General features: G+C 46.8%; 2 protein-coding genes across 3 annotated transcripts in view; one reads left to right on the top strand and one right to left on the bottom strand.

Annotated features, from left to right (window-relative positions):
* acsf2 (acyl-CoA synthetase family member 2) overlaps positions 1–26,920 on the top strand; it is a 127,096-nt gene that overhangs the window by 62,322 nt on the left and 37,854 nt on the right. The gene's annotated exons all lie outside the window — the stretch shown is intronic.
* On the bottom strand, positions 729–25,267 carry chad (chondroadherin). 2 transcript variants are annotated; one of them, XM_080208942.1, is made up of 4 exons: positions 24,449–25,267; positions 10,236–10,399; positions 7,508–7,650; positions 729–5,242 (listed from the first exon to the last, which is right to left on the bottom strand). In XM_080208942.1, exons 1-3 carry the CDS (start codon positions 25,217–25,219, stop codon positions 7,512–7,514), a joined length of 1,074 nt encoding a protein of 357 aa, XP_080065068.1. In that variant the 5' UTR covers positions 25,220–25,267; the 3' UTR covers positions 729–5,242; positions 7,508–7,511. The 2 variants fall into 2 exon arrangements, with proteins under 2 accessions (XP_080065068.1, XP_080065069.1); XM_080208943.1 differs by having other exon boundaries at positions 729–5,239.

Below are 26,920 nucleotides of genomic sequence, written 5' to 3'. Positions count from 1 at the left end.
GTAAAGATTAATGTGGGACTGGGTAAACAGTACTGCCCACATTATAGAGACTCACACAATGACAGACTGTGTGTAAAGGGAGTCACAGTCTGTCATTGTGTGAGAGAAATGGCCATGAAGATAGTAACTTTACTTTGGAGATAAGTATATTGTTGTCTGTTAACAGTAAACAGCGTAAGTTCAACCTCACAATCCTCCAGCCCTCTTAGTGAGACACCAAACAATCTTACAACAGTCAAAATCTTGACTGGTAATGTTAGAAAGAGATTTGTGCATGGGAAAATGTGATAATGGAAGGAAAGTGTGATAACAAATGTGCAACAATGCAGGACTTTCAATTGATTAATGTGTTTTGTTGCATTTATTTCAGCTAAAATATTGACAATGATTTGGGAGATGTTTTGTTGCTTGGTAACTTATTGTAAAGAGTTATTTTTTACCTCAGTACGTCCCACCTGACACACTGATACCATGAGCTGAGCTGTGGACTGATAGATCCACTTCCTTTGGGGAAAACCTAGATTTGGAAATGATCAAGATTAGACCTCTATCTAATTTAAATCAAGCCTGTTGCATTAAACTATCTCAAAACCACATCAGAAGTTTGGTAATGGCAGCATAGATCCATGATGAAGATGTGCCGGCATTGGACTGGGGTAAACACAGTAAAAAGTCTGACAACACCAGGTTTTAGTCCAACTGATTTATTTGATAGTAAACTCACAAGCTTTCGAGGGGACTCCCTCTTCGTAAGGTTCACCATAGATCCATACAGAGGTAACTAGTCAGAATCAGGACAACAGTGCAGATGGGTACAGTTGGTTCTCTTGCCCCTGATTTAGGGAAGGGCAGGATCAAAGCAGGTTAGTGTTAATGATCAGTGACCATTGCTAAACCTTGTGGGCAACAGGGGAGGTTAGGATTAGATAATGACACTCTTCTCCCTAACCTTCCCTTCTCCCTCCCTTCCCTCGCCAAGCTAGTCAGTTAGGCAACTGGAACTTGCCCCTCATCTCAGCTCATGAAAAATGGCTCATCCGTTACTGGTTCACAAGGACTTGTATCCCTGTGGAACTTAACCCCATTCAAGATAAGAAGGAAGAGGAAGCTATTGACCTGAGGGCATAGTCTCAGAATAAAGGGGCACCAAATTATGATTGAGGAGAGATTTCTTTTCTGAGGATTGTGAGTCTTTGCAACTCCTTGATACAGAAAGCTGGGGGCAGATTCATTGGGCGGAATTTTCCTGTCTTACCCGCCATGGGAATGTAGCAGGTGGGACAGGACCATGCAAATTTCCCTTGACCTCAGCCTCAATTTTCCAGTTTTAGGGCAAGCGCAGCCGGAAAACCCAGCCCATTGTGTATATTTCAGGCTGAGATTTCGAGGAAAGGGCAGGAAAGTGGATGAGAAATGTTGGATCAGCGATGGGCGGCGCTGTACATAGCACTGCTGCCTCACAGCGGCAAAGTCCTGGGTTTGATTCCAACCTTGGATGATTGTGTGGAGATTGCAAGTTCTCCCCGTCTCTGTGTGTGTTTCCTCTGGGTGCTCCAGTTATATCCCACACTCCAAAGATGTGCAGGTTAGGCAGATTGGTCATGCTAAATTGCCCCTTAGTGTCCAAAGATGTGTAGATTTGGTCATTTGGCTGTGCTAAATTGCCCCTTAATGTCAGGAGGAAAAGCAATGTAAATACCTGGGGTTACAGGGATAGAGCCTGGGTGGGATTGTTGTTGGTGTAGGCTTGATGAGTTGAGTGGCTTCTTTCCACGTTGTAGGGATTCTGTGGACCTATTGAAAAGCGAAGGAGGCTTGAGGGGTCAAATGGCCTCCTCCTGTTTGTATTTCTTATGGTCTTATAAATAAAACATGAGAAGGTTCCCTTTGAGTGATATGAAAAATATGTTTTTATTGATAGACTTGCAGCAAGTAAAGTGCAGAAGAGTTGCTCAGCAATTCACACTTACTGGAGATGAGAATGTCAGCTTGGCAGCAGTAATTGTTTCCGAGACATCCATTTTAAGGCCCATAATCTCTCTTGGGCTACGTTAAGAGTGACCTGCACTAAGGTTCTACAAACCTTTTATATACAATGGCTTCAGCATGAAGATAAAATATTACAGCAACCCCTCGCAGCAAGAGACACGCCATGAGATGAGAAACACTCTGCTTCTCCACGGTACTTCCTTCACCAATGAGGGTTTCTTTTCAAAAAAAAAGATAAATTGTGAACCTTCTAAATTGTATTGTTGTTTGCAGAGGAGAGGGTCGCTGTGTCTGATAGTGAGCTAATTAATGACACTGTGTGATCATGAACATGGCATATATCCACCTGGATATTCTTTCTCCAGGGTGCCTCTGAGCTAGGTAAGAGAGTAAGCAATATTAGAGATAACTGGGACAGATTTAATTCAGCTTTATGTTACAATATAGATGTTGAACTATCTCAACTGAAGGATTTGTATGAAATAAAATTGGAGGCAGTAAATTGGTGTTCAGTGTTGCCATCTCTGATGTTGCTGCCCTGGCTGTTCATTCAACTGTCCTGTTGTCATAGTCTATCTTCCTTCCTGGGATGTGAGCAAAGTGAACATTTATTGCCCTTCCCTTATTGCTCTTTAGAAGTGGTGCTGAGCTACCCTTGAACTGCTTCTGTCCATGTGGCGTAGGCACGTCTTGAGTGCTGTTAGGGAAGGAGTCCCAGGATTTTGACCCACAGTGATAGAACAGTGAAATAGATCCAAGGCAGCATGGTGTGTGTTTTGGAGAGAAATTTGCAGATTGTGTAATTTGCATACGTCCACTGCCCTTATTCTTCCAGTTGGTGGTCGTGGTAGGTTTGGGATGTGCTGCTGTATGTGTTGGGTGGCATGCTTCCCCGTTCAATTTGAAGACACAGAAACAACTTCAGGCCTTCCTCTGTTTTTTTGTTATCTTGCAGTGATTATTCTTCTCTCTTTGAATTCATGTAAATTTGCCTAAGTGCAGGATCTGTCAGGCTGGAGTCCAATGGACAATGGGAAAATGTGAAATGGGACATATGAGATCCATAAAAAGAACTTCTGAAAAGCCTGCCATCTATAAGACAATTGATGTAATTAATGTTGAGTGCATTGGACTGGACTGAGTATATCTTCCTGTAGGTTTGTACATCAATCCTGCATAGCCAGCTGTATAAATTTCTCTTACCATTGATCTCTAGTCATCGTAAGTTGCTGTCAATGCTTTGATTTAGAATCTATTCACAAAGAGGCAACAACTCTTTCCAAATCCCCCAAAACACAAACTCCAAACAGATCATCCGATAAGAAATATAAAAAGTTGCCTGAGCTCCAAAGGTTGGATTACTGAAGGCCAAAGTCTATACATTGGACATTGAGACTGGACGTTGCCTAGGAACACAATGAGGATCTAACCCACAATGCTTGCTGTCTTGGCTTTTTTCCTTTGAAGTAAATTCAGAATGAGCCCATGAATGCACAAAATAAACTGATGTAATTAATTCATTAAGTTATAAATCTGCAGTTACATTAGAATTGTCCAGTTAGGGTATTGGGACTTCCAGTTGTTTAAAGGTGTTGATTACAATGTTCTGTTATCTCCTGGACCGGAATTATACCATCCCGACCCCTATGGGAGTTGGAGCAGGTGAGGGGTGGACTGTGGAAAGGTCCGCTGACCTCAGGTGGGATTTTATGGTTTCAGGACAAGTAAAGCCGTCTGTGTCTGGTCTTCCACACAGGCACACACTCACTGATCTCTCTGGGGAGGAGAGACTCAAGGTAGTGGCCATCCTGAAAGCACAAAACCTTTTGGCGCAATGCTGGGAATCTGGTCAAGATTTCCACCCCTTTTGTCACTAGAAGTACAGAGAGTTTTGAATCAGCCTGTGCAAACCAGACAGACATGAGGCTGGACATTTTGAGAACTCCACAGTTAGTTGCTTGGAATAGGCACTTTCTGACCTGATTTGATTTTGACTGGCTGTGGAGTTTTGATTAGATTCTGTCCTGCATAGCTGCACCAATCTCCAATTTCCCACCAAGCTACCCGATAAGTGTGTCATTCCATAAAGAAGAATGTTAAATAAGTACAACAATGGACTTTGTGATTATCAGGACAAGGGGCTTTCATACTGAACAATGATCCCAGTTTTATGATGAAGGTATGACCCCCATCTGACCTTAATGCAAGGTAAGACATTTCTATTTCCAACAATGGCCAGTCTCCCTGGCTCTATCTGAGTGATGTTGTCAACTAAGGCAGTTTTGTGCAGTTGGTTCTCTTGTACACCGTCCAAACTCTTTTCATACAGTGGATTTTTTTTTACAGGACAGGCAATGCTTCACCCAGAGTCCATCCCTTTCCCTGCACCCACTTTGCAGGTATATGTAATGTTGCAACATTGCTGGTGCATTAGTGCAGGCAACTCAAAAGCCTTTGTTTCCTTACCCATTGTATTTGGCATCTTCGTAAATATCATGGACCCAGACCAAACTTAATATCAGTTGGGTACCAGCTAACAAGAAGAGATTATAGTATGGTGTATTATCATATGCTAGTTTAAAAACTCAAGGATTGGGAATGGGAATGACAGGGGAAGTTAGGCAAATCTATCTCACCTCGAACAGTAATTTGGAAGAACAGGCACTGGGAGCAGACTATTTATATAGTTTTAAGAGGCAATTGAATGCATTTGTCAGGATAAATTTTGGAATCCGAAGAACCATTGGGCTCAATGCAACTGTGCCTTTCCCAAAAAAGAAGGATATAACATGAGCTGGCACGGATAGGAGGTGAGGAAGGGGAAGAAGGTGGAGCCTCCATAAGAGTATCTAGTTCCAAGAAATGACCTATATGAGTACATAAATATATACGTGAATATATATATTAATACAGTAATCTTGACAAAGCCTGTGTACATCTACGTGAAAAGATGCTTCTAGTTCGAAGCATGTTTGCCCCTTTTTTTTGTTTAAACTACTCGATTTCCTTTGCTGTTTCTAAGCGCTGAAATTTTTGAGTGCACACACATGGACCGTGAAGAGGTATCGCCGTGCTGAAGCTGCATTCCGTTACGCGCTCTTCAAAGCTATGAGGAATTTGTAGCTGATTGACGATTGCTGTGGGGAGTGACTGAGAAATTCCTTCTGTGTGCGCGAGAAGTGGCTGTGAGGAGTCAGCAGTTGGCATTGTCAAACGAGGAGTCAGTCTCCAGGACGGACATTCCTATCACCTACTGGAAAAAAAAACAAAGTTTGTCAGAGAACAGAGGCCCTGGAGGAAGAGCTCTGAACTACCCCACCTTAGTGACACTACTACACTCGAAAAGGGACCATTCAGCCCCTCGAGCCTGATCTACCCACCATTGAAATAGGTCATTGGTAACTTGTAACTTAACCTTGTTTAATCATCTTTGCTCCATATATCTCAATATGCCTGACCCAACAAAAAATTGTTGATCTCAGTCTTAATCTCCTCATTTGCCCCTCAGCATCTATAGCCATTGGAGAATAGGATGAGTGGCACAGTGATTATTAGCATTGCTGCCTCACAGCACCAGACACTTGGGTTTGATTCCCAGCTTGGGTCGCTGTCTGAGCGGAGTCTGCACGTTCTCCCCGTGTTTGCGTGGGTTTCCTCCAGGTGCTCCGGTTTCCTCTCAGTCTGAAAGACGTGTTGGGTAGGTGCATTGGCCATGCTAAATTCTCCCCAGTGTACCCGAACAGGCGCCAGAGTGTGGCAGCTAGGGGATTTTCACAGTAACTTCATTCAAGTGTTAATGTAAGCCTATTTGTGACCGGAAAAAATAAACTTAAACTTAAATAAATTGGGTGAAGATATGCCCCCTGCTTTCACTGCTGACCAAGGCCCACCTCTCTCGATAAGTTGATGATTTCTGGTTCTGGATTACCCCACCAGAAAAAATAGTGTATCTTTACCTAAATTATCAAATCCTTTTATCATCTTAAATACTTTGACAAGATTCCCCCTAAGCTTTCTAAACTCAAAGCAATATGAGCTAAGACTGTAGATTGGTGAACGTTGCTGTGGCTATAGTTTCCTCAGGCCTTAACATCTCTCCAGAAACTCACCCAACTGATAATTCCTCATGCATCAGCCCATATGGTTAGGTTTAGCACTATCTTGGCTGTAGAGAATGTGACAGGCCAAATGGACCCATTCCCCACCCAGACTGACCCATTCCCCAGCCAGACTGACCCATTCCCCACCCAGACTGACCCATTCCCCAGCCAGTCTGACCCATTCCCCAGCCAGACTGACCCATTCCCCAGCCAGACTGACCCATTCCCCAGCCAGACTGACCCATTCCCCAGCCAGACTGACCCATTCCCCAACCAGACTGACCCATTCCCCACCCAGACTGACCCATTCCCCAGCCAGACTGACCCATTCCCCAGCCAGACTGACCCATTCCCCACCCAGACTGACCCATTCCCCAGCCAGACTGACCCATTCCCCAGCCAGTCTGACCCATTCCCCACCCAGACTGACCCAGTGTCCAGCCGGGTGCGGATTTAACTATTTAGTACCCTATAGCCAGAGCAACAGAAATGCAGGATTGGAAATAGCCGGGCAGTGGCTCACTACTTCCCTCCGGTCACCATGAATGACCTGGAACTATTTGGAATAAATACTCTATGCTCACCTAACATTTTAAAAGAAAGACTTGTGTTAATGTAGCTCCCTTCATGACCACCAGATGTCCCATGTTGCTTTATAACCCAGTAGGGACTTTTTAAATGCAATTATTGTAATGTAGGAAATGCAGCAGCCAGTTTACGCACCACAAGTATCCACAGTGATGTGATATTGATTGAAGGATAAATATTAGTCAGGACATTAGAGTTAACTCCCTTATTCTTCTTTGAAATAGAACCATGGGATACTTCACATCCACCAGATAGGGTCTCAATTTAATGCCTCACTTGAAAGACCCCCTCAATATTGCACTGCAGGGATAGTCTAGATTGACGTCCTGGAATGGGATGTGAACTCTCAATCGTCTGATTCAAAGGCAAGAGTACTACCAGTTGAGCCATGGCTGACACCCAAGAAGACATCACTTCCCTCTATGCTCTTCCAAGCATGGACCATTGAGTGTGACCCTAGCTGGTCCTCCGAATAATCTTTTACCTCCAGTTATAGCATTCCCTCCACCAGCTCACCTGGAACCGACTAACTCGCAATGAATGTGGAGTCAATGCTCAGCCTTCCTGTGTAGTTAGTAACAACAGTAAAAAGTCTGACAACACCAGGTTTTAGTCCAACCTATTTATTTGATAATATACTCACAAGCTTTCGGGGTTTTCGGGGCTAACCCCGAAAGCTTGTGAGTATATTATCAAATAAATAGGTTGGACTAAAACCTGGTGTTGTCAGACTTTTTACTGTGTTTACGCCAGTCCAACGCCGGCATACCCACATCATAGTTAGTAACAAAGCAGCCATGCTATTGATATTGAACCAGGCCTTCATGTACCTGCTCAGAGTGTGTTCTTTCTGTTGCGCTTTGTGCGTCTTGGGCAAGTTCTGAAGGCAGAGGTTTCCCGGATTTGCTGACCACGGTATTGGCTTGGAGAAGCACAGACTCCATCTGGACGATTCCTGCTGGTATCCATCCATCTGTACGTTGGAAACAGAGAACAGCAATTTATTGTCAAATATTTATCTCATATCTTTTATCATTTCCTGCCTGTATGGTCTCTTTGGAATGAAACATTCCCTGTTCTAATAATCCTCTGTGATAACATTTGTAACCTCCCTCTTTATTCTTACCCTTATTCTATCCCTTGTTTCCAATTCACCAACCCATTCAACCTTTGAAAATGTCTATTTGATCTTTCCCTAACCTCTTTTCTATCATTGAAAACACACTAATTCTCTGCATCAACTTGTGCCAAACCTGTATCATTGTAGCAATGTTTGCTGTAACTTTCTCAGAATGACATGTGCTGAATCACATGGCGTACTCCTAACCAATAATTTCCTTTTGTTTCCTTTTACGTTTGGTTCTCATTCACAAAATTCAGAAACTCCCTCCCCTTTCCTAGGGCCCGATTCTCCGACATTGTCAGACAGCCAGCGGGAATCCTGATGCCCCAGTGAATGGGGCGTTGGCCAAAAGTCGGCATTACCGATGGGCGTAAGGACTCTCAGGATTCACTCGACCCTTGTTGGGTTTCTGACTTGATTGGGCGGCAACCGAATAATTATGCAAACCCACTCATCTGCACGTCATTGGCGGGTTTGGCAGCCAATTCGTCAGCTTCTTGCCACTAACCCAGACTGCCAACGGGAATGGCATCGGGCAGGCTTTACTTGTGCTACTCAGAAGTAGGGACATGATATACTGGACCCAGAGGGTCCAAGGGGAGCACCATCAGCCCCTCAGAAAAGACGGGCATCCTCCTGCCCCCAGCACTTTGACACTGACAACCTGGCCTTGCTTGGAGCCTGAGGGGTGGGACAAGGAGGTAAATCAAGTGGAAGGGTCCCTCAGAGGTCCTGTTTGTTGAGTGGGCACAGCTGAGGGTAAAGGATTGACTTTACCCAATCTCTGCTGGGATGGGGGGTATTAGGATTGGACTGGCAGACCTGAGGGTCATCCCTGGTATGGTGATTTTAAGCAGCCTTGTGGTCAATATCTCATTCCTGTCTGTCAGTGTGAAAATAGCCAGGTCACTTTAATCTTCACGACCCCGGTCACCCGGCAGAATTTTAGATCATTGGAGCACTCTATTCTGCAGCAAAGATTTTCCCTTCCCCCTGTCAGAAGCTGCAAGTGAGAGCAGATCCCTTTGAAGTCCTCTAACAAAGAGGAGATGTCAAGCTCACCTGGGGCGGAGAGGTTCCAGTCTGCCCCAGTGTACGCACACAGCTTTGATTTCAAAGTTGAATTCTTTGAAACCTTCTCCATTCCAATGGAACCCTTTGATCGTCAACAAATTCAATATATGGCACCTTGAAAAAGCTTTCCATTGATCCATTGACAGCTCAATGGATTTCTATCATCCTCCAGCCACCTGTGTGTATTTTCATTTCCCTTCATGGTTGAATGCACCACAAGCATCTCATTAATCCTGACCGCAGTGTTGACAGAATCTAGGCGTGTTTGACAGCTTATAATTTCACTTCCTCTTTTGCAACCCACAATGTTTCACAGGCTTTCAGGTACGCGGGAGGGGGGGGGGGGGGGGTGGTGGTGGTGGTGTGGTGGACTGGGAGAATCTCATCCCTCGAGTGCGTTTCAAGTACCCCTCTCCATTTTAAGCTCAAATGTCTCTGACAGTTTTATGCTGGCGTTAGTAACATATTCCAGACTCAGAATGGTATTAAATGAAAGTAATCATTATGTGCAGGACACTGAGGTGATGGAGTTGTGGGAGTTGGCAGAGTGGAGAGTGTTAATGGTAAAGTCCTATAGAATCACAGAATGACTGCAGTATTTATTTTTGCCAACAATCAGCTCTGACTGATTGGATTGACATTTGGAACCTTGACCATTTAGAAGCTTGCAGACTGGTCTACTTTGTTTGAGCAGCATGGTGGCCCAGTGGTTAGCACTGCTGCCTCACAGCACCAGGGTCCCAGGTTCAATTCCAATCTCGGGTTATTATCTGTTTAGAGTTTTGCACATTCTCCCCATATCTGCATGGGTTTCCTTCAGGTGCTCCGGTTTCCTCCCACACTCCAAAAATGTACGGGTTAGGTTGGTTGGCCATGATAAATTTGACCCTGGTGTCAGGGGAATTAACAAGGCAAATGTGTGGAGTTGCTGGAATAGGGCCTGGGTCAGATTGTGCTCAGTACAGATTTGATAGGCCGAATGGCCTCCTTCTGTACTGTAGTGATTCTATGATTCTGCAAATTGACTTTTAAAATCGGGGAAATGAATAAACGGGAGGAACCATGGGTCAGAAGACACAAGAGTCTGAGATAATGAAGTGTCCAAAGATTTGGCTGATAAGCTGGTATTATTGTAGGGATATTAATGATCAGATTAAATATTGACTGGTTAATAAAGCGTCTCAGAGAAAGTAGATACGTAGGAAAAACAATCATTACCACCTAGTCACCTTTAATCCTCTATGGTGGAAAAAGTGTGCCTCCCAGGCTTGTAAAATATAAAAAATGTGGTTCCAGACTCAAAGCACAGTACATTAAATAAGAGAGGTGGGGTTTGAAACTGGACTCAGTAAATACTGTACCTTCGTACTGCAGCTAGTGAGCAGGTGCACTGCCAGGGATTGTTGGACAGAGTCATGTTCTTCATTTTGGTCAGGCTGAGGCTTGAAGGTAGAGTCTCCAATTTGTTGTCATCCAAATGGAGGGTGGTGAGAGCAGTAACACCATTGAATGCTCCATCTGAAAACTAAACACAACAGTTCAGCTAGATCTACTTTCATTCCACTGTATCATCTTAAATATGCATTTTGTGCAATATACTGTAAAAACCAACAAACCAATAGAAAGGTTTAAAATCTCAAACTGTTACTATTGGTGGCAGAGTGGTTAGCATTGCTGTCTCACAGCACCAGAGACCTGGGTTTGATTCCCAGCTTGGGTCACTGTCTGTGTGGAGTCTGCGCGTTCTCCCCATGTCTATGTCAATTTCCTCTGGGTGCTCAGGTTTCCTCCCACAGTCTGAAAGATGTATTTGTTAGGTGCACTGGCCATGCTAAATTCTCCCTCAGTGTACCCGAAGATATGCTGGAGTGTGGCGATGAGGGGATTTTCACAGTAACTTCATTGAAGTGTTAATGTAAACCTACTTGTGACTAATAAAATCTCCTGAGAAATGTAATTTTATCTACTCCAGTAACTAATGTAAACTTTCAGTTTAAAGACTAATATTGTAGTCATTGCCAGATTGATGGAATAATTAATACTTAACTAATGAGGAATTGGTCAGATGGTGTTGTAGTGTTTAAAGGTGAAATGATTGGGAATGGCGTGCCTTATTCTGAACACCAGTTTCCTCTCTGACTTTGACTTAGCTAGTTATGGGGAGGCGATGGCCTAGTGCTATTATCACTTGACTATTAATATAGAAACTGTTCTGGGGGACCTGGGTTCGAATCCCATCATGGTAGATGGTGGAATTTGAATTTAACAAAAAAAAATCTGGGAATTAAGAATCTACTGATGACTGTGAAACCATTGTCAGAAAAACCCATCTGCTTCGCTCATGTCCTTCAGAGAAAGAAATCTGCTGTCCTTATCAGGTCTGGCTGACATGTGACTCCAGAACCACAGCAATGTGGTTGACTCTCAACTGTCCTCCAACGGCAATTAGAGACAATAAATGCTGGTCAGCCAGCCAGCAATACCCACGTCCCATGAATGAATAAAAAAAATTATCATATTAACAGGAGCTCTTGAACGGATTTAGAATTGGAGTCAGACCAGGTCAGGGAAGGGTGGGAGCTTTCACCTAAAAAATATTGGTGAATCAGTTAGGTTTTTATAACAATTTGACAATTTTCATTATTCCCTATTCCAAATAATCTGACTTTATCAAATTCCTTTTACAACTTGCTGTGTAGCTTTTTGATCCCTGGGTTACAATTACAGCCATTAAACAGTGGTTACCCACTAAAAAGGCTGGGGTGGGGAAAAAAACTGACTTGCTGTGTTAATTAGGAATGAAGCACAATTTTTAAACAGGCATTAATCTTAGAACCATAGAATTGCTATGGTGCAGAAGAAGGCCATTTGGCCCATCAAGTCTGTACCAACTCTCCGAAAGAGAAACGTGCCTAGGCTTACATTCCCGCCCTATCTCCGTTACCCTGGCTAATCCACCTAACTGACACATCCATGGACACAAAGGGGCAATTTAGCATGGCCAATCCAGCTAACCTTTGGACTGTGGGAGGAAACTGGAGCACCCGGAGGAAACCCATGCACACACAGGGAGAACGTGCAAGCTCCACACAGACAGTCATCTAAGGCCAGATTGAGCCCAGGTCCCTGGCGTTGTGAGGCAGCAGTGCTAACTATTGTAACACCCTTGTTAACCTTTGAGGTTATGATGAAAGCTCAGAGTTGGTACTAATCCACGGATAGCAGTACACTGCCAGCTTTATCTCCAGACAGAGCTGACTGACCCGATTTGAACCAGGCCAGTAGTTGATTTCCACTCGGTGTCTGCCTAGGGAGAAAGAAAGAGCAGCCATGGCACTAGTCTAACCCATTACTCAGGCAAGCGTGAATGTTGAACGGAAGGATTCACCTGCAGAATCCCCTGTAATTAACTGCGTACCAATATCCCCTGCCTAAGACTTAGACTTGACCACGCTGACAAGGTACCCAGGAATACCAGCAACTGTGCAGCTGTGCCCGGGATCTACAAATGAGGTAAAATGAAACTCTAAGCATGGGTCTGCCTTGCTTATAGGTGAAATAAAGTTCAGCACATATTGAGTTAATCTGAAGATCTTCTGTCTTCAAATCTCAGTTTGGCAAAACTTGAACCTGGAAATCTGAAAACAATTTTCTCATCTGTTTTCAGTCTTGGCAGTGACTGCCACCTGCGATCACTGACTGTATTGTAGAATCGAAGCTATAAAACCTATCCTTCAGTATGAAGTCACAGACAGTGTCACAGTGGTTGGCTGTTTGTACAGGATACATATGGTTTCCTCCACAGCTAACAAATGGAAATTTCCACTAGAATTCCATCATGGATAACTGATGTTGTTCGAGGTAGAGGGAGATGAGGGTGTGCCTTTTTGCAAAATTGAATTAAATTCCTGCAACCAATAGCATATCTTTGAACGTTTTGACAGTGGCCTATTTCTGGAGTGGGCAGAGAGTGGGAGATTCATGGTCAAACCCTAACTCTGCTGAGTTCCCCAAATCAGCCACTGTAGGAAGGGAGTCCATTACCAGGCTGTTGTTGTATACCATCTAATCCATCCCCAAACCCAGCAATCTGTTCAGATGTTGAAAGATGGCTGCCACCTCATGTCATGGATGGCAGTACCTTATCTCACAGGGCCACAGCAGGGCAGGAAAGCAGATGGAGCAAGAGGAAGGAAACAAGGAATAAAATTAGTCGATGCTGATGCAGATGCAATGGATCAAAAGCAACAGACTTTCGGAGGGTCAGTACTGAGGGAATGCTGCACTGTTAGAGGGTCTGTAATGAGGGACTCTGCACTCTCAGAGTTGGTATTGAGGGAATGCTGCACTTTCAGAGAATTAGTATTAATAAAGCAACAGACTTTTGGAGGGTCAGTATTGAGGGAGCACCACCCTGTTGAAGGGTCAATACTGAGGGAGCGCCACACTGTTGGACGGTCAGCATTGAGGGAGTGCTGCCCTGTTGGAAGGTCAGTATTGAGGGAGCACTGCACTGTCGGAAAGGAAAATGGAGTCCATGACTGTTACACCAACCTGAAGAATCACCGCTTTGGGACCTATGGTTCCCTAACTCCCAACGTGATGTGATATCTACCTCTTTCGAGGACTAAGCGCAAGAGATTGATTACTGTGATTGGTGAATGCTCTATTATTATTGTATTGTGCGTTTCTGAAATTCATTCTCAGGATATGAATGCTAATACTTAGGCCAGTATTTATTATGTATCCTCAGCTGTCCTTGAAAAGGAATGGAAGAATGCGCTGCCTTCTCAAACCATTGCAGTCTGTGTGGTGAAGATAGTTGTACAGTGCTGTCAAGCAGACAGGGTCAGGATTTGATTCAATAAACGATGAACAAATGTGTTTCCAGGTGTTGGAAGGATCCACAGGTTGACGGGCCTGCACACTGCATGTCTGGAACCAAACCTCCTCTAGCCTGGGGTTGCGAAGGAACTAGTTTCTCTGTGTTATTGTAATAAAAAGGTACTTGTGGATGGAGAGTCTGTGTATGGCAAGGAGAGGCTCACACTTTTGGCTCCTTATTTCACGTTGCTGCTAGCCGGTAGTGTGAGTGGTAAATGAAAAGCAAACTAGCACACAAACGTATGCTAACCCTCTTCACCACACATTATACATAGCACATCGACCTGTCGGACACACAAAATTGGCATAAAGATTTGTTCTGATGTCAAAAATGGCCCCTGGCCATTACCAGGATGGAACCCACATCCTCAGTGTTATTGGTATCACACTAACAATCTGAGTCAACTGGTCAACAGCTTTGTCGGTTCCTCAGAAGAGTTGGAAACTACGGAAATAAAACCCGGATAAATAAAATCTGGATTGGAACCCAAAAGCGGTCCAACGTCTAAATATGTCGGGCATGATCTTACTGGCCGTCCACGCCACGCTCCCACTGCAACAAGGTCGAAGAATTTGGTGCTCAACCAAATCTCCATTCACTGCAGCGGGATGGGAAATCCTGCCGGCATGAATGGTGGCAAGATTCTGGCTGTCATCTTTCTGACAACTGATACAACCAAGCCGATGTCAAACATAGTGCTTTGTATGCCTTTAGCTCAACAAAGGGGGGGTCAAGAGCAAGTCCCTGACATTTGGGCAACCCAAAGTTAACATAAAATTTGCCCAAGCTTGATCTCTCAGTGGGACACTCCAGTTCCGCTGCGGAGCGTTAACACAACACTGGTGACAGAGATACTGAGAGATAAGCCCAACTCATTTGGTGTAGCAAACACGTGCTATGTGCTGTAGACAGTGAGAGGGACCATTGTGTCCCACTGGTCAACCATTGTCCATCTGAAGTCGGGTAATTCCTGACTAGGAAGGTGCTCAGTCCGCCTGTTTCAGTGAGTACTTGGAGCTTAAGAATTTTCACTCAGCAAGTGAACACAATCCATTGCATCATAAAGAAAATAAGAAAAGCAAAGAGAAAAGATGCCAACTCTTGGATTGGGAAGGTCAGGACCACGTGCACGGGATGCACAGATGACTTGCAACTGGCCAATAATGTGCGCAAAATAGATGTGATCAACATGGAACTTGATAGGCTGAACATTGACATAACATCCCTACAATGGCCTAGACTCGCCAAGAATAGATCACTGAAAGAAAAACATTACACATAACATTAAAATGTTATATCTTGCTGGGTAGGAGTTCAAGGGAAAGCTGTGAGCAAGGTGTAAACTTTACCATAAGGAACTTGCTATTCGCAACAGTAAAACCCTCCATAATTGAAATAAAACCTGTCTTCTCTAACTGCCACTCAACTCAAACAGGTCCAATTAATCGCTTGAGAACCTACAGAAGTGAAAATCCAATTCTATGAGGAACTTGAGGCTGCTCTCTGAAGAATCCTGACTTCAGTCTATCTTTACCGACTGGGTGATTTCAATGCAGTGGTGAGTTTGGACCATGGTCTTCCTGTCTGAGCCATTAAGGCTTTGGAAAGATCAATGAGACTACCTGAGCTTTGCTGCTACCTCAAACACCTTTCAGAACAAAGCATGCCACAAGGTGTCCTGGACACATTGAAGATCAGGGCATTGGCATCAGCCGGAGGTGCAACCTTTGAAGCTTTATCATTCAAAGCTGAAATGCTGACACTGTATAAACATACTGCCTGCCCTGATAAAAAAACAACCAAACACCAACTACTCAATAGAACAGATGTTCTGCCGCATTCTCACACAGAATGCAGAGCGAAACAATAACACACTCTCAACAAACGGGAAACAAAGCCAAAAGAATGCTGATAGGTTCGAGGCTAACATCACTGCGATGGAACCTGCCATTGAAGCAGGGGTTGGGGGAGGTGGTGGGGGCGTTAATTACAAGAGAGATCCGAGTGAGAAAAGCTCTGAATGCACAAAGAAGTGCTCAAAGTAAACAGACTGTTAGGCGGTGCGTCAGTGATTACTAGTTACCACTCTCTTAGGATGTCCAGATGTCCAGATCCAAAGGGTGGCGCAGTGGTTACTAATGCTGCCTCACAGTGCTGAGGACCCAGGTTCAATTCCAGCACAGGTCACTGTCGGCGTGGAGTTTGCACGTCCTCCCCATGTTTGTGTGGGTTTCCTCCAGGTGCTCCGGTTTCCTCCCACAGTTCAAAGATGTGTGGGTTAGGTTGACTGGCCATGCTAAATTGTCTGTTAGTGTTAGGGGGTCAGCAGGGTAAATATGTGGGGTAAAAGGTCAGGGTAGATTTGATGGGCCAATTGGCCTCCTTTTACACTGTAGCTATTCTATGTCCTTTGACACAGGGAATGCCAGGGTCGGGTATGAAGCAACGAAAATGACTTCATTGGAAAATAAGGTAGAGGAAATCACCATCAACTGCAATAAAACAGTGAGAGATGGTGGAACACTATCTTGAGTTATAATTGAGGAAAAACACTCTCACTGAGAAATCAGTTTATAATACTGACATCGTGCTCACTCTAGATATCTCACACTGGATATCACAGAAAGCCTGCCTCTCATGGCACAGCTGGATATAAAACCCACAGTGGAGCAGCTCAGCAAGGTTATTGACTCATTCGTCATGGACAAAGCTCCAGATGTTGACACTATTGCCTGAATCCATCAGCGTGGGAAAGTGGCACTCCTGCTGCAGCTGCATGAACTTCTCTATCTCCCTGGAGGAAGTGAGTAATGTCCCAGGATAGATGTGATACAAACTTTGTGACTTGGTACAAGAAAAAGATCTCTCTTGCAATTAACTCCCCCACCACCTCCCCCAACCCCTGCTTCAATGGCAGGTTCCATCGCAGTGATGTTAGCCTCGAACCTATCAGCATTCTTTTGGCTTTGTTTCCTGTTTGTTGAGAGTGTGTTATTGTTTCGCTCTGCATTCTGTGTGAGAATGTGGCAGAACATCTGTTCTATTGAGTAGTTGGTGTTTGGTTGTTTTTTTATCAGGGCAGGCAGTATGTTTATACAGTGTCAGCATTTCAGCTTTGAATGATAAAGCTTCAAAGGTTGCACCTCTGGCTGATGCCAATGCCCTGATCTTCAATGTGTCCAGGACACCTTGTGGCATGCTTTGTTCTGAAAGGTGTTTGAGGTAGCAGCAAAGCTCAGGTAGTCTCATTGATCTTTCCAAAGCCTTAATGGCTCAGACAGGAAGACCATGGTCCAAACTCACCACTGCATTGAAATCACCCAGTCGGTAAAGATAGACTGAAGTCGGGATTCTTCAGAGAGCAGCCTCAAGTTCCTCATAGAATTGGATTTTCACTTCTGTAGGTTCTCAAGCGATTAATTGGACCTGTTTGAGTTGAGTGGCAGTTAGAGAAGACAGGTTTTATTTCAATTATGGAGGGTTTTACTGTTGCGAATAGCAAGTTCCTTATGGTAAAGTTTACACCTTGCTCACAGCTTTCCCCTGAATTCTTACCCAGCAAGATATAACGTTTTAATGTTATGTGTAATTTTTTTTTCAGTGATCTTTCAGTGCTTGCAACAGTCAAGGCACCTCCCTGTTCAGCAATGTGGGAAAAGAATTTTCTCGTGTTGCTTTTATCAGGCTGTGGATCTTGGCTGAATGCATCCATCCCGAATCCCAGTTTGGTTTCAGAACTGAACAATCTTTAATTAATCTGATCTTTGCAGTTTGGCAGCTGTGAGGGAAATGCCGAGAGCCAAGAAGACTTCTATACATTGCCTTCATTGATCTCACCAATGTATATGACCATGTGAGCTGAGGTGGTCTGTTTAAGATGCTGGAGAAAGTTGTCTCTCCCCACTGAAGCCAGTCAGTGACATCTATTCTTTCCGTGACAACATGTTGGATAAGATCAGCTATGACGGGGCAACATTGGAACCCTTTGCAATCCACAATGGGGTCAAACGGTGCTGTGTCCTGGCACCAACATTCTTTGGTATATTCTTCTCTTTGCTGCTGTTACATGTCATCTACAGAGGATGTCTACTAGTCAACCAGAACTTTGCCTGCCTGAGATCCAAGACAAAAGTGTACCAAGTCCTTTTCAGAGTGTTGCTCTATGCTGACGATACTGCACCAATGTCCCACACTGGGGAACATCTGCAGCAACAAATAGACAGAATCTCTCACACCTGCAAGGAGTTTGGTTTGAGCATTAGGGAGTCAAATGTCACGCTCCAGGATGTTTTCATTCTGCTGTCTATCAATATTGACAACGTGGCCCTGCAGGTCGTTGATCAATTCACATATCTCGGCTCCACAATCACCAGCAATCTGTCACATGATGCTGAAATCAACACATACATTGCAAAAGCTGCAGGTGGGGTGTCCAAGCTGAGTAAGAGTTGGAACAATAAAACTTGACTGAGAACACCAAACTTTGAGTCTCCTCCACATTGGTGAGACCTGGACAATATATGTTGGCAGGAGAAATGGCTGAACGGTTTCCACTTTCATTATCTCAGACATATTCTCAGCATCTCTTGGCAAGTTTCCAACTCTGAGAATCCTGAGTGTGCTCATTCCAACAGCATACACTCATTACTAATCCAGCGACATTCTGCACTGCCTTGGCCACAGCTCAGAGGCTTTCTGCATGGAGAATTGGCCACTGGGTTGAGACCTATCAAGCACCCAGACCACCTCAACAATGATACCCACAAGTTAAATATGAAGATGGCAGACAACCACGCTAATAACTGAGAGATAGTTGGTGACAGGTTGACCTCCGGAGGTTGGTTGTTTTAAAGGGCTTTGAAAGGGATGAACAGAATGAAAAGCATAGCTGGCTGAGAAGAGGACCCAGCAAAAACAGAGGCCAGTGAATCCTACCTCTTCTCAGCTCACTTTCTTCAAATCCGGCACAGATTGCCATGCCAGAGTGGGCCCACTGAACCATACCAAATGATGGTGAACATGGAGTTCACCATCACCAAACAAATTATTATCCAATGAGTTGGAAGGCTCCAGTGACTCATGACCCCCAGTTTGCTACTTTTCCACTTGTCTGAATGCCCACTCAATGTGAACACAAACTGAATGTTGCCTGGAACAGTGTTAATTCCATTCAAAGAGCAGACCCGTGCTAGTACATTCTAGTAAACCCAGAGTACTTCAAATAAATTCCGTGTCTCTGCCCAGCAGCACATATCCACCTCCGCGCGCCTGAATGTTGTCTTTCTTTTCGGAGCACACAGCAGTCAATGGCGTGCTTGTTATAGACCCCAGTGGATATTAGTGAGGCTGCATAGAGCTGGGTTTGTGTTTAAAGGGTCACTATAATCCATGCAGTCTCTGGAAAGACACTTCTTTGGTTTTGGAGAAATAGTTATTTGTTTGTTTAGTTTGAAATATTTATGATAAATTGAGAGAAAAGTGTTATTAATTCACAGCCAGACAGTTTTACTAACCTTGTGTGGCCAGCCTGATGGATACCAGTGGGCTGTTGGAGAGCACTATTGCCATCTCCCAGTCTGCCCTCTCAGGTAGATGCCAGGGATCCCGTGGCACTATTTTGAACAAGAGAAGATGAGTTCTTGGTCTCCTCCTGAGAACCACACAATATAAATGCCAGTCTTCCATTCAATTCAATCCACATGATATCAAGGATGGCTGAAGGTGCCGGATAAGGAAAAGGTTATGGACCCTGATAGCATCCTGCTGTAATAATGAAGACTTGCTCCAGAACTAATGCCCATTGAACCAAACTTTACAATACTGTTACAACACTGGCATCTACCCGACAATTGGCCACAAAAAGAAATCACCGCTCCATCAATCTACTCTTCATCATCAGCAAGTGTTGGAAGATGTCATCAAAGGTGCTATCAGAATGCACCTGCACAGCTCAGTTTGGCTTCTGCCAGGGGCCACTCAGCTCCAGACCTCATTACAACCTTGGCCTAATCATGGACAGAAGAGGTGAGAATGACTGACCTTGACACCATGTAAGTATTTCACAAAGTGTGGCATCAAGGACCCTCAACAAGACAAAAGCCCATGGGGAATGAAGAGGGAAAACTCTCTGCTGGCTGGACTCATCTGGCACAAAGCAAGATAATTGTGGGAGTTGGAGGTCAATCATCTCAGTCCTCAAATTGAAGAATTCCTCAGGGTAGTGTCTGAGTACTTTCAACTATCTCACCAATAACCTTCCATCTAACATATGGTCAAAAGTGAGTGTATTTATTGATGATTGCATAGTGTTGCATACCATTTGCAAATCCTCAAACAGCCAACATGCAGCAAGACCTGGACAACATTCAGCCTGAGTTGAAAAGTAACAGTTATAGAGTGATAGAGTTTTACAGCACAGACAGAGGCCCTTCGGCTCCTCACCTTGTGCCAACTATCAAGCACCTATCTCTTCTAATCCCATTTTTTCACCAGGTCTGTAAAGTTGTATTCTATGGTGTTTCAAATGATCATCTAAATGTGAGGGTTCCCTTTCAGGCAGTGAGTTGCAGATTCCCACTACCCTTTGGGTGAAAAGGTTTTTCTCAAATCCCCTCTCAATCTCCTGCACTGTACCTTAACATCTCTACATGCCTCTACAATGGGGAAAAGTTTCTTCCTATCTACCCTATCTGATGTTCCTCGTAATTTATATACACCACACATGTACCAGGCAATGCCTATCTCTAACAACAACAAATCTAACCATTGTCCCTTGACAATCAATGGCATTACCATTGCTGAATCCTCCACCATCAACATCTGGGGGGTTACCATTGACCAGAGACTGAACTGGATCAGCCACACAAATACTGTGGTGACAAGAGTAGCTCTGAGACTGGGAATTCTTTGGCAAGAATTCTTTGGCAACTCTAACTCCCCAGATGGTCTGTCCACCATCTACAAAGCACAAGTGAGGAGGCTGATGGAGTACTCTTCAGTTGGCTGGTTGAGTTCAGCTCTGTAAGAACTCAAGCAGCATGCTTGATTGGCACCATCATAAAATTCACTTCCTCCTGTGGCAGCAGTGTGTACCATCTATAAGGTGCACTGCAGGAATTCACCAAGTTTTCTTAGATAGCACCTTCCAAATCCACAATTACTACCATCTAGAAGGGCAAGTGCAACAGATACATTGGAATATCCCACCTGAAGGTTTCCCTCCAAGACACACATTGCCTTGATTTGGAAATATATTACCGTTCCTTCATCCTCACTGGGTCAAAAATTTAGAACTTCCAATCTACCAGCACTGTGGGTGCACCTACACCACATGGACAGCAGCAGTTCAAGAAGGCAGCTCAGCACCACCTTCTCAAGGGCAATAGATGCTGGCCTTGCAGGAGATGTGCGCATCCTGATGTTTGCATTGCAAAATGAAGCCCAAGGACACCACAGCATGGAGACACCATAGCGCGGAGACACGACATCGCGGAGACACCACAGCACGGGGACACCACAGCACGGGGACACCACAGCACGGGGACACCACAGCACGGGAACACCACAGCACGGGAACACCACAGCACGGGAACACCACAGCACGGGGACACCACAGCACGGGAACACCACAGCACGGGAACACCACAGCACGGGGACACCACAGCACGGGGACACCACAGCACGGGGACACCACAGCACGGGAACACCACAGCACGGGAACACCACAGCACGGGGACACCACAGCACGGGAACACCACAGCACGGGAACACCACAGCACGGGGACACCACAGCACGGAGACACCACAGCACGGGGACACCACAGCACGGGAACACCACAGCACGGGGACACCACAGCACGGGGACACCACAGCACGGGGACACCACAGCACGGGGACACCACAGCACGGGGACACCACAGCACGGGGACACCACAGCACGGAGACACCACAGCACGGGGACACCACAGCACGGGGACACCACAGCACGGGGACACCACAGCACGGGGACACCACAGCTCGGAGACACCACAGCACGGAGACACCACAGTGTGGAGACACCACAGCACGGGGACACCACAGCTCGGAGACACCACAGTGTGGAGACACCACAGCACGGGGACACCACAGCTCGGAGACACCACAGTGTGGAGACACCACAGCACGGGGACACCACAGCTCGGAGACACCACAGTGTGGAGACACCACAGCACGGGGACACCACAGCACGGAGACACCACAGTGTGGAGACACCACAGCACGGGGACACCACAGCTCGGAGACACCACAGTGTGGAGACACCACAGCACGGGGACACCACAGCACGGAGACACCACAGCTCGGAGACACCACAGCGCGGAGACACCACAGCGCGGAGACACCACAGCGCGGAGACACCACAGCGCGGAGACACCACAGCACGGAGACACCACAGCACGGGAACACCACAGCGCGGAGACACCACGGCACGGAGACACCACAGCACGGAGACACCACAGCGCGGGGACACCACAGCACGGAGACACCACAGCACGGAGACACCACAGCACGGGAACACCACAGCGCGGAGACACCACGGCACGGAGACACCACAGAGTAGAGGAACCACAGCGCAGGGAGGCCACAGGACGGAGACACCACAGCACGAAGACACCACAGCGCAGAGACACCACAGCGCGGAGACACCACAGCACGGAGACACCACAGCGCGGAGATACCACAGAGCGGAGACACCACAGAGTAGAGGAACCACAGCGCAGGGAGGCCACAGGACGGAGACACCACAGCACGAAGACACCACAGCGCAGAGACACCACAGCGCGGAGACACCACAGCGCGGAGACACCACAGCACGGAGACACCACAGCGCAGAGACACCACAGCGCAGAGACACCACAGCGCGGAGACACCACAGCGCGGAGACACCACAGCGCAGAGACACCACAGCGCGGAGACACCACAGCATGTATATACAACAGCACGGAGACACCACAGAGCAGAAGCACCACAACATGGAGATACGACAGCGCGAAGACACCACCACACAGAGACACCACAGAGTGGAGATATGACAGCGCAGAGACACCACAGCGCAGAGACACCACAGAGTAGAGGAACCACAGCGCAGGGAGGCACAGGATGGAGACACCACAGCTCGGAGACACCACAGCTCGGAGACCACAGCTCGGGGACACCACAGCACGCGGACACCACAGTTCGGAGACACCACAGCACGCGGACACCACAGCACGGGAACACCACAGTTCGGAGACACCACAGCTTGGAGACACCACAGAGTAGAGGAACCACAGCGCAGGGAGGCCACAGGATGGAGACACCACAGCACGAAGACACCACAGAGCGGAAACACCACAACATGGAGATACCACAGCACAAAGACACCACAGAGTGGAGATACGACAGCATGGAGACACCACGGTGTGGAAATACCACAGCTCAGAGACACCACAGCACGGAGACACCACAGAGCGGAGACACCACAGAGCGGAGACACCACAGCACAGAGTCACCACAGCACAGAGTCACCACAGCGCGGAGACACCACAGCGTGGAGACACCACAGCACGGAGACACCACAGCACGGAGACACCACAGCGTGGAGACACTGCGACACGGAGACACCACAGCACGGAGATACCACAGCACGGAGACACCACAGCGTGGAGACACCGCAACACGGGGACACCACAGTGTGGAGACACCACAGCACGGAGACACCACAGTGTGGAGACACCACAGCGTGGAGACACCGCAACACGGGGACACCACAGCGTGGAGACACCACAGTGTGGAGACACCGCAGTGTGGAGACACCACAGCACGGAGACGCCACAGTGCGGAGACACCACAGCACGGAGACACCACAGTGTGGAGACGCCACAGCACGGAGACACCACAGTGTGGAGACACCACAGCACGGAGACACCACAGTGTGGAGACACCACAGCACGGAGACACCACAGTGTGGAGACGCCACAGCACGGAGACACCACAGTGTGGAGACACCACAGTGCGGAGACACCACAGCACGGAGACACCACAGTGTGGAGACACCGCAACACGGAGACACCACAGTGTGGAGACGCCACAGCACGGAGACACCACAGTGTGGAGACGCCACAGCACGGAGACACCACAGTGTGGAGACACCACAGCACGGAGACGCCACAGTGCGGAGACACCACAGTGCGGAGACACCACAGTGTGGAGACACCGCAACACGGAGACACCACAGTGCGGAGACACCACAGTGCGGAGACACCACAGTGTGGAGACACCGCAACACGGAGACACCACAGTGCGGAGACACCACAGTGTGGAGACACCGCAACACGGAGACACCACAGTGCGGAGACACCACAGTGTGGAGACACCACAGCACGGAGACGCCACAGTGCGGAGACACCACAGTGTGGAGAGGCCACAGAGACAACACAGCACTATCTGAATCAAACAGCGGATATGTCAATGATCTCAGTCAGGGGATTTGACAGACCTGTCTCCTCAATTCCTTACAGGACTGGTTTAAACAGTCTAGCAGAGTTTAGTTAGTGAAAGTGGGGGTTGAGATGTGGCAGTCGAATGGAGGAGCAAGCAGGCTGTCAGTGTAGGGGAAGCGGGGGTGGGGGGGGTGGTGGTGGGGTTGATGGACCCTCCAACAGTGAAGCTTACCCTCTCCAGCCCCATGTTATTGAGCCACAGGCGCTCGACGTATCTGCCAAAGGAGCGGAAGGCGTTGTCTGGGATGGTTCTGATGGTGTTGAAGGAGAGTTTTAGCTCCTCCACCACCCGGAGCTTGCTGAGGGCCGCTGCCGGGTAGGTGTTGAGCTTGTTCTTGTCCAGGTGGAGAGTGGCCAGGTTCTCCACATCATCCAGGGCGCCGGGCAGGATGGCGCTCATGTCGTTGCCGGTCAGGTGGAGCCATCTGAGCTCCTTCGCCCCGGAGAAGGTGCCGGGCCGGATCTGGTGCATCCTGTTGTTGGAGAGCTGCAGCAGAAAGAGGCTCCGGAGGGGGGTCAGCAGCCCCTTGGCCAGCTCGCTGATCCTGTTACTGTCCAGGTAGAGGTAGGTCAGCTGTGAGAGGTCCTGGAAAGCCCCCGGCCTGATGGTGTTGATTTCATTGTTGGACAGGTAGAGATAGACCAGCTTCTTGAGTCCACGGAAGGCGTTGGGAGCCAGCTCTCGGATGTGGCAGTCCTGGAGGTGCAGCGAGACCAAACTCTTCATGGAGCTAAATCCATTGGGATGGAGGACGGGGTAGTTGTTCTGCTGCAAGCTCAGGAGTTTCACCTTGCTGGGGACCCTGGGGATTTTCTTCAGCCCCGTGTTTTCACACACCACATGGAGCAGGTCCCCCAGACAGTGGCAGCCACTGGGACAGCGAGGGGCTGCTGTCACCATCGCCAGCAGAGGGGCCAAAAGGAGCCAGCTGTGTCCCTGCATCTGTCCGGCCTGGAGTCACACACACACACACACACACACACTGAGAGCAGGGAGGGAGGGAAGGGGGCGTCTGAGGCAGCCTGAACCCCGTGCAGCTCCGAGCTTACCCTGCAAGCCAGACTGAAAGGCTATTTATAACCTGCTCGCCTCCCTCTGGAGATAGGCGGGGACAATTCCTTTAACACTGCAACAGCCAGAAGGGAATTTCTATTAGGGGAGTGGGGGGGGGGGCGGGTACCAGACAGGGCAAGGCTTCGCTGATTGAGCTCCCACCAGACACCAGGGGCAACCGGGAAGAGCCAGCAAGGGCTCTGATCCAAACCCACCACCAGGGAACTTGGAGCAGACGAGATTCTCATCTTGCCCCTAAAAATCAGCCTGCCTCCCAAAGCCACTTCCCATTTCAATATGCTGACAGCAAAAGCCGAGAGAGGGAAAACTCAAACCCAGAAGCAAGACAATACTGCGGAGGCTGAAAATCTGAAATTTAATAATAACACAGAAAATGCTGAGGAGGTCAGACACTGGCAGTGTGGCGGGGTGGGGGGGGGGGAGGCAATGAGCCTTGGTCAGAACTCTGAAAGGCCATCAACGTGAAATATGAACTCTATTTCTCTCTGCAAGGGGAAATCTCTCTCTAAATCTTTCTTTCTCTGCAAGGGGAAATCTCTCTCTAAATCTTTCTTTCTCTGCAAGGGGAAATCTCTCTCTAAATCTTTCTTTCTCTGCAAGGGGAAATCTCTCTCTAAATCTTTCTTTCTCTGCAAGGGGAAATCTCTCTCTAAATCTCCCTCCCTGCAAGGGGAGATCTCTCTTTCTGCAAGGGGAAATCTCTCTCTAAATCTCTCTCCCTACAAGGGGCGATCTCTCTCTAAACCTCTCGGCCAGGGGAAATCTCTTCATTGCACAGTCCATTATCCAGCATCAATTCACGGTCAGTGCAGAGAACTTGCATCCGTTCAGAAAGCTGGAATTATAAAAACAGCACCCAAGAGCTATGCTGTGCATTCTGGAAGTGGCTTTTTAATTTAAACAAAACACTCAGTAAAAATAGTAAGGCAATTATTTATTTCCTTTCAAAGTTTTCCTCTTTTAAAAAGATTTGAGAAAAAGGACTGTCAGCGATTTGGCGGAGTCGGTGCACCAAGCTCCTGCTTGTTGGACCCCTGCCTTTCCTTCATATTTATGTAATCTGTGAAATGTATTAATTCTCCAGCTCTTAAAATGTGCTAAAAAAGAAATGACTGCCCCAGATTCCAAAATAGTTTGCAAAGGCAAAGAAAGAGTGTATTTTACAGACAGAAAAAAACCCCACATTTTTGAAATGTTACCTCACACTTATATAACCAATGTGGAATTCAAGTATTCCTTGAAATGGCCTTCCCAAGTTTATTTTAATGTTACCTTTCAAAAAGCTTATTTAACATTTTCCTTTTATCTCTCCCCCGCCCCCTCCACCACTTGTCTCACTGCTACTTCATAGGTATGAAGGAATTTTGTCCATTAATTGGTCACGAAGGAAGGAATCACTGAACACTTGGGCAAGTTTTAAGCTGATCAGAAAGAGAGAGGAATATTTTGAGGAATGTGTTAGGGAAGGGAGTGTTTATGGATAGTATATGGATTTTCAGAAATAAGGTCAATAAGGTTTAGAAAGGGCACCTGGGTGTTCTTGGGGGAGGCATGGACAAGATGGACTGA

This window comes from Carcharhinus amblyrhynchos, chromosome 21 (assembly GCF_965287045.1).
Source record: "Carcharhinus amblyrhynchos chromosome 21, sCarAmb.v2.hapA, whole genome shotgun sequence".
Taxonomy (NCBI): domain Eukaryota; kingdom Metazoa; phylum Chordata; class Chondrichthyes; order Carcharhiniformes; family Carcharhinidae; genus Carcharhinus; species Carcharhinus amblyrhynchos.
This window is presented reverse-complemented; position numbering and strand designations above follow the sequence as displayed.

Excerpts from the sequence above, each read along its gene's own strand:
- chad (XM_080208942.1), bottom strand. The coding sequence starts at position 25,219 with ATGCAGGGACACAGCTGGCTCCTTTTGGCCCCTCTGCTGGCGATGGTG. Across the intron at positions 10,400-24,448 it reads ATAACATGGGGCTGGAGAGG|TTTTCAGATGGAGCATTCAA; the intron begins GTAAGCTTCACT and ends TGTTGTGTTTAG. Across the intron at positions 7,651-10,235 it reads TCACTAGCTGCAGTACGAAG|ATGGATGGATACCAGCAGGA; the intron begins GTACAGTATTTA and ends TCCAACGTACAG.